Source organism: Olea europaea, unplaced genomic scaffold (genome assembly GCF_002742605.1).
Source record: "Olea europaea var. sylvestris unplaced genomic scaffold, O_europaea_v1 scaffold69, whole genome shotgun sequence".
Taxonomy (NCBI): domain Eukaryota; kingdom Viridiplantae; phylum Streptophyta; class Magnoliopsida; order Lamiales; family Oleaceae; genus Olea; species Olea europaea.
In genome coordinates this window covers 484,162-492,362 of record NW_019265290.1, presented here as the reverse complement: position 1 = coordinate 492,362, position 8,201 = coordinate 484,162, and the positions used below count along the sequence as shown (strand labels likewise).

Genomic DNA, 8,201 nt, shown 5'->3' with positions numbered 1-8,201 from the left:
AACGCGAAACGCCAAAAGGAATTATGCCCGTGAGGCCAAGCGCCCCCCACTTACCAGCTATATTGTGGGCCACAACTCCTAGAGAGATCAAGTTCCACCTATTGTCTTTACCCAGGAAGACACTGAAGGGGTTCACTACCCACACTGTGATGCACTTGTGGTAAGAGCAATTGTAGCCTGGAATGGGCTCAAATGAATGTTAGTTGACAATGGTAGTTCCGTCAACATTCTATTCGGATCCATCTTTGACAAGATGATACTGGACCATAAGTTAACATCCACCACCACTCCTTTGTACAGATTTACTGGAGATAGCATTACTCTGAGAGGAAAAATCACGCTCACGGTAGAGATGCGGGAGTCTCTCTAAACCATAATGAACTTCATGGAATTCCTTGTTGTCGATAATCGATCGGCCTACCACGGAGTATTGGGTAGGCTAGCCCTAAAAGAATTGGGAGCTGTCACCTCCATCCACCACCTATGCATGAAGTTCCCGACTGAAAATGGAGTGGCAATGGTGAGAGGCGACCAAAGAGGCTCAAGAGAATGTTATTTAAGCTCCATTAGAAAGGTAGAGCCTTGGGACGTCCACGTAATTATTGCTGATGTAGTCATGGGTGATTCCCCAGGTGATGCTCTCGCCGAACCGGAAGATGTCGAAATGATTGACACACCACCCAATCCGGAAGTAGTGGTCATCGATGAAATTGAACCCCGCACAATTGAACACGAACCTCAAGTATCCCCAGTTGAGGAACTTGAGAGCTTCTGGGTGGACCCCTGAAACCTATCCAAATTGTTAAAGGTGGGCAAGGGCTTGTCCAGCACTGTGAAAGAAAAATTCAAGGATTTCCTAAGTAGGAACCTCGATATCTTTGCTTGTAGGCATGAGGATATGGTATGCATAGACCCCAAGGTCAGTTGCCACCACCTGAAAATTGATCCTAAGTTTGCCCCGCATAGACAGAAAAGAAGAGCCCTCAATCCTGAGAGGTACGAGACCCTGACAGAAGAAGTTCAGAAGCTCGTCTAGAATGGCTTCATCAGGGAGGCCACCTATCCAAGGTCAGTCTCCAATCCAGTTTTAGTGAAGAAACACAACGGCAAGTGGAGCGTGTGCATCAATTTCACTAACCTCAACAGAGCTTGCCCGTAGGACAGCTTTCCACTTCCAAGGATCGACCAACTAGTAGACTCCACGGCTGGGCATGAGTTATTGAGCTTCATGGATGCATACTCCGACAATAATCAAATCCCCATGCACCCGGTCAATGAGGAACACACATCTTTCATCACAGACCGAGGCCTTTACTGCTACAAGATGATGCCCTTCGGGTTGAAAAAACGTCGGAGCAACATATCAAAGGCTCGTCAACAAAATGTTTGTGGACCTTATCGGCAAGATAATGGAGGTCTACGTAGATGACATGCTGGTAAAAGTTTGGAAGCTGGGGACCACATAACGCACCTCAACAGCACCTTCCAAATCTTGAAAAGATATAGAATGAGGCTCAACCCCCTTAAATGTGCCTTCGGAGTGGCCTCTGGTAAGTTATTAGGATACATGGTCAACTAACGTGGTATTGAAGCCAACCCCGAGAAGATTGAGGCCCTATGCAAGATGAGATCTTCCCAAAAGCTAAAGGAGGTGCAAAGTTTGACTGGACGAGTGTCCGCACTTAGCCACTTCATCTCCAAAGCTACGGATAAATGCCTCCCATTTTTCAAAGTGCTAAAAGTTGGGAAGAAATTCCAGTGGAATGAGGAATGTGAAGAGGCCTTCCAGGGCCTGAAAAGGCACCTAGGGTAGGCCCCCTCCTCTCCAAACCGAAGCCCGGTGAAATCCTACAGTTGTATCTCGCCGTCTCCAATGAGGCCATTAGTCCGGTTCTAATCCGGGAAGAGGGAACCACCCAACTCCCCATTTACTATACAAGTAAAGCACTCCTATCAATGGAAACCCGCTACCCCGATATGGAGAAGCTCACTTTGGCCTTGATCACGGCCTCCAAGAAGTTGAGACTCTACTTCCAAGCTCACACCATCCACGTGCTGACAAATTTTCTCCTAAGACATGTACTCCAAAAGCTGGATGCCTCAGGGAGATTATTGAAATGGGCGGTGGAGCTAAGTGAGTTTGACCTCGTGTTCAAGGCTAAGGCAGCCATTAAGGGCCAAGCCTTAGCTAACTTTGTGGCAAAATTCACCAACTTACCCGAGGTGGATAAAATCATGGAACAAGCCAAGCCCCCAACGTCGAACGTATTCGTTGATGGGTCGGCTGAGGACGTCGGCTCAAAAGCCGGAGTAGTCCTCATTAGCCCAGAAGGTCACAAGCTGAACTCGACGGTGAGGTTCGGGTACAAGGCCACCAACAATGTAGAAGAATACAAGACACTTCTCGCAGGCCTCAGGTTAGCTAAAGAAATGCAAGTAAAGAGGCAACTCATCAGTAGTGACTCCCAGCTGGTCGTTAGCTAGGTCAACGGTAACTTCTCAGCGAAGGACAAAACAATGGCCTCCTACTTGAAAATAGTGATGAACCTCATCTCATCTTTTGAAAAGTTTGAGTTGATCCCGATCCCCCGCATTGAAAATGCACATGTGGATGCACTCTCCAAACTTGCAAGTAGCAAGGGTTTCGAACTACTCACAGTAATCCCTATGGAGTACCTCCTCATGCCATCAATCGAGGCCCCCAATGTAATGTGGGTCACTGGGACTCCTACTTGGATGCAACCCATCATGGCATACCTCAAAGACCAGGTACTTCCCATTGACAAGCATGAGACCTACAAGCTAAGAGGACTCCTCTTCATTGATGATGTACTCTATAAGAGGAGCTTCTCCTCTCCACTCTTACGATACGTCCGAGGAGAAGAGGCTACATACATCTTAAGAGAAGTCCATGAGGGTGTGTGCGGCAACCACTTTGGAGGTCTATCTTTGACACAAAAGATATTGAGACATGGGTACTACTGGCCTACCTTGAAGAGGAATGCCCTTGAGTTTGTACGAAAATGTGACAAATGCCGGTGATTCTCTCCTATCCAAAGATAACCATCGCAAGATTTGACCGCGGTCTCCAGCCCTTGGCTTTTCTCGAAGTGGGGTGTGGACCTCATAGGTCTTCTACCAAAAGGTAGAGGAAGTCCGAGCTTCGCAATTGTGGCCATTGATTACTTCACAAAGTGGGTTGAAGCTGAACCCCTGACAAAAATTACAGAAGCCAACACTTCCAAGTTCTTGTGGAAGAATATCATATGCCGGTTCGGGTTCCCTACTCGATCGTCTCAGACAATGATAGACTGTTCGACAACAAGAAGGTCAGAAGCTTGTGTGAAGAACTTGGCATCAAGAAACACTTCTCCACACCTCACTACCCACAAGGAAATGGCCAAGTTGAGGCTGTGAACAAGACCATCAAACACATCCTGAAAAGGAAGCTTGATATGTCAAAAAGGGCATGGGTGGATGAGCTCCCACAGGTTCTTTGGGCAATCCGAACCACTGCAAGGACCCCAACAGGGGAAACACCTTTCCTCATGGCATATGGGATTGAGGCGATGAGCCCCATCGAAGTCAAACTTCCATCCCCACGACGTCTGCATTTCAGTGAGATAACAAATGACGAGCTTCGTAGGTGCGACCTCGACTTCATTGAAGAAAGGAGAGACGACGCCCAGCTGAAGCTCGTCATATATCAAAGAAAAATGATGAAGTACTTCAACTTAAAGGTGAAGAAGAGGTCATTTCGAATCAACGACTTGGTCCTTAAGAGAGTCTTCCTCTCCTCAAAGGAACCTGGCACCAATTCCTTGGGCCCGAACTGGGAAGGTCCATATAAAATCAGAGAGGAGATATGACCTAGGACCTACTGGATTGAAGACATGAACGGCAAGGCACAACCCCGTCCATGGAACATTGAGCACCTCCGAATCTATTATCAATGAATATACTACCTTGCTGGACAATCTCTCCCAGCTTATGTAACATTTCCATGATTTAATAAAATTGTCCATTATTGAATTCACATGTCACATTACGTCGCCACCTTGGAGGAGAGGTCAGCGTCCCATCTTTGGGCCACCTCGTCTGAACTCTGAGGTGCATGCACTTGCCTCCCTTTGGCGAGGTTGAACACCACTGGGAGAAGTCTTAGCATGGCTGAACAATCCACCATGTTGGGAAGCGTCATCACCTCGGAGGAGAGATCAGCGTCCTGTCTTTGGGCCACCTCGTCTAAACTCCGAGGCGCATGTACTTACCTCTCTTTGGCGAGGATGAACGCCACTAGGAGAAGCCTCAGCATAGCTGAACCATCCACCATGTTGGGAAGCGTCATCACCTCAGAGGAGAGGTTAGCGTCCCATCTTTGGGCCACCTCGTCTGAATTTCGAGGCATATGCACTTGCCTCCTTTGGTGAGGCTGAACGCCATTGTCAGGATCCATTCAGGTTACATTTATTAAGCTTAAGTACAAGTCATTTGCAGTCCAATATTGGTCATGGCTCATGAGGCTTTCGTACAATTTACTCGCTTAAGTGATTGGAGTTAGGATACCAAGTTAAAGTTGTTTAGTTCCTCAATCAACATTGAGTTCAATTGCTTGACGAGACTGATTTACTTAGGAGAAAAAAACATTGAACGAAAGAAGGTATTCCATTGATTTTCAATCAAAATTACAAAAGGGGGGCCTGAGGCCAGTACATCAGAAATAATTGAAAAGAAAATTATCCTAAGCCTATGATGATGAGGGAGGTGCCTTAACAGCCGGGGCCTCCTCAGCTTGAGTATCAGAACTTCCTTCTTCCGCCTCCGCTACTTCATCTTCAACTACTTCATCAGCTGGGGTTTGAGGCACTTCATCCATGAACTCTGACCTCAATTGTGACAAGTTTTGATTTGGATAAAGCTCATCAGCCCTCTCCATCATCTCAGCATAAGCATAATTTCTCCAGTAAGTACTGAAGCTCTTGTACTCCTCGATATTGTGGAAGTTGGCGATGTAGTCTTTCACCGCCTCTTCCCTCGCCTCCTGCGCCTCCTCTCTTACCTTAGTCACATAATCTAGCCCTCCAAGAACTTGTACGCATCTTGGGCCCCTGCCAGCTCCATGTTTGCCTTTTCCAAGGCTTTGACAATCACTTCTGGTGGTCATTGAAAACCTCTACTTTCTTGGTTAAGAAGGCCACCTCGCACTAGGACTCATATACCTCTTTCTTCAGTGCCTCAATTTAAGCCAATGCAGACTCTAGTTTGGCCGTATCTTCAAGTTTTTGAGCCCTCACTTCATCTTCCTCAGCTCTACCCCCCTTCCGCTCCTCTGCAAGAGAGGCCGTCTTCTTCTCCGAGGATAGGGTCCTCGTTTGAAAGTCAATGAGGGCCTCCCTGCACTCTAGTGCGAGGCCAAAGGTCTTCACACTTTGACTCACAAGGGCCCTCGTCAAGTCTGTAGCGTCACATGAGGAGGCGTGCAACTGCCACCGATCCGTCCAGAATTTGTAAAAGCTTTCTGTGGCACTTCGGATCTCAGGTGGCAGAGCCTCCACCAATGCTGGGGCCAAAACCTCCTCCCTTCTGGCAAGGAAGCTCGAAGACTTCCCCTGCACCCTAGTAGGTCTCTGCTTGGCGACCTCCTCCTCTGCTGCCTCCATTTTCCTCCTCGTAGCCTCCTCAGCCTCGGCTCGACGAACCATTTCAATCTTAACAGCTTTCGAGGCGACTGCAAGGAGCTTTGGCTGACTAGTTTCTTTGCCTTCATGGGACACAGAGGCCCCAAAATTTCCTGACAAGCTGGTGACATGCACCAGCCTCCTCTTCTTTGGCTCCTCGAGGACTTTCTCCTTCCCCAAGGTTCTTTTGCCTTCTCCGTCCTCTGAGGTGTCCCCTCTTCTGGAGCCCTCAAACTGTCATCTTTAGAGAGGCGCTTGACCCTACCCCAAACCTCATTTGCATCACTGGACCCCAGCTTCAGGGGCCTCACCTTCACAGTACATGTGGCCTTCAGTATAGAGGCTATATCAGGGGCTGGGTACTCCCTCCTCTTGAACTTGTCTGTAGAACATGTCAACGCATCAACACCAAAATGAAAAGTAAGAAATACACTAAGTATATGAGCTTCTTATCCTTGGAGGCCATCAGTTCGAAATCAAGGAAGTAGCGACTTCGATCGATGAGGTGGTCGAAGTGGCGAAGCTTGAAAGGCTTCTTGTAAATGTCCTCTATTACTTCGAACTCCTCCTTGCTCAACTCGAACCTCGTACTGCTATCTGCAAATGAAGCCTCAATAGTTAGAGAAGAACGAAATTTGAATACAGAATGCAAACCACTTAGGCTGGGAGACTCACGAGCTTTGTAGTACTGGGTCGGTACTGTGCAAGCCAGGCTGTGTCTCCCTCCACCGCCTGCCACCTGCCCCTCACCCAGAACAACGACTCCTTCCACCCCTTAATGGAAGAAGGCAGCCCTACCACAAATGGTGCATGAGCTCCCCAATGAGTTAAGTAATACCACCCCTTGACTCCTTACCTATTACCCTAAGCTGGAATAGGGTCACGAAGACATGGAGAGGCATGTCCTCCCCAAGTGAAACTTCCTTTCATAGGAAGTACGAGCCAACAAACTAGCTCCACCATTTGACAGAACCTGGGTCGGCGACAACATGAAGTTCCTCAGCACCGCCCTAAAGAAGGGATACTAAGGAAGACGCATACCTGCCTTAAATAGGTACTCGCTCACTGCCACGCACCCAGGCCTCGGATAGCAGGCCCACTCATGGGCCTCGGGTACTAACATCTCTACATAGTGAGGTACATAGTACCTCTCCCTAATCTCTCCCAACCTCTTCCATGTCATATTCGAAGGGACCCTAGACGCCCCCACTCCATACTGTAATCTACTGCCTCCTCGATCATAGCATATTGCTCAACCTCAGAGTTTCCCCTATAACTAGCCCCCTGACCGAATAACGCGACAGTGACCAATTCCCTACCCGAAGTCGACTCCATTTCAGAAAATGACTAAGAACACAATACAAGGGATTTTCTGTAAAAATACCTACGGGGTTACATGCCGATGAAATGTTACCGAAAAATCAGGGGACAAAGAGCTTTGACGCCGAAAAACTTTAGCTTTGAAAAAAAAATTGGATTGCAAAGGGTAGAAAATCCAAGACAATGGAGGTCTCTCGCCTTTTATAAAGGGCCAGGACGAACCCCAACCGTCTGATCAAAGCTCATCCAATCTGAACCCTTCATTCTTAATCAAATTCGAGGTGTAGAATTCAAACGATTTTTCAAACCTACGCCTCAGATTTAAGCGTGTCCCTCACGCACCTCCTCCAACGCGTCTGCTTCTAGAAGTTTTAGCTGTTCTCATGATTTCAGTTTTAATTCGACGGCAGCAGGCGCCTTGGAAGTTGTAATGGTTCAGCCACTTTTCCTTGAAAATATGCGCAAAATATCAAATCATTGGCACAGCTGCCGAAGAACAATTATTGTCAATGTGCCTCAGAATTTAGCTATCAAGCCTCGTAGGTTCGATTTCTCAACCACCTTGGCTTCTTCATCAGAATTCAGTCATCAAGCCTCTTAGGTTCGGTTTCTCAACCACCTCGTCTTCTTCATCATAATTCAGCCATCAAGTCTCGTCAGTTTGATTTCTCAACCACCTCGTCTTCTTCATCAGAATTCAGTAATCAAGTCTCGTAGGTCCGATTTTTTCAACCACCTCGGCTTCTTCATCAAAATTCAGTCATCAAGCTTCGTAGGTTTGATTTCTCAACCACTTCGACTTCTTAATCAGAATTTGGCCTTCAAGCCTCGCAGGTTCGATTTCCCCTACCACCTCGGCTTCATCATTCTCATCACTTCTCAGACAACAACAACAAGTCTCTGACTCCAACCATGATATAAATATCTATACTTGGACTTGGGGGACTATTATTTGGGGTACAATAATTTTAAAAATTTCTTTTAACTTAACTGGCTGGTTTTACTTCATCAAAGTCCTCGCATTACATAAATGACTATACTTGGACTTGGGGGACTATTGTTACGTGTTCGCATACTTGGGCAACCCACCGGGGCCCACAGCAAACTCGTGTCGAACCACGTGGCACTCAATCCGAGGTGATTTGCATATGTCGAGGCCCACAAATCGAGGTCTACAAACACCGAGGCCCATTTATCATTGCC

The 8,201-nt window shown here is 47.3% G+C and overlaps 1 protein-coding gene across 1 annotated transcript; it reads left to right on the top strand.

The window, feature by feature from the left end:
• The first annotated feature begins 1,228 nt into the window (after nucleotides 1–1,228).
• LOC111390542 lies at nucleotides 1,229–3,869 on the top strand. Its single transcript, XM_023015599.1, has 5 exons — nucleotides 1,229–1,415; nucleotides 1,790–2,436; nucleotides 2,569–2,829; nucleotides 3,060–3,145; nucleotides 3,230–3,869. Exons 1-5 carry the CDS (start codon nucleotides 1,229–1,231, stop codon nucleotides 3,867–3,869), a joined length of 1,821 nt encoding a protein of 606 aa, XP_022871367.1.
• Nucleotides 3,870–8,201: the final 4,332 nt, after the last annotated feature.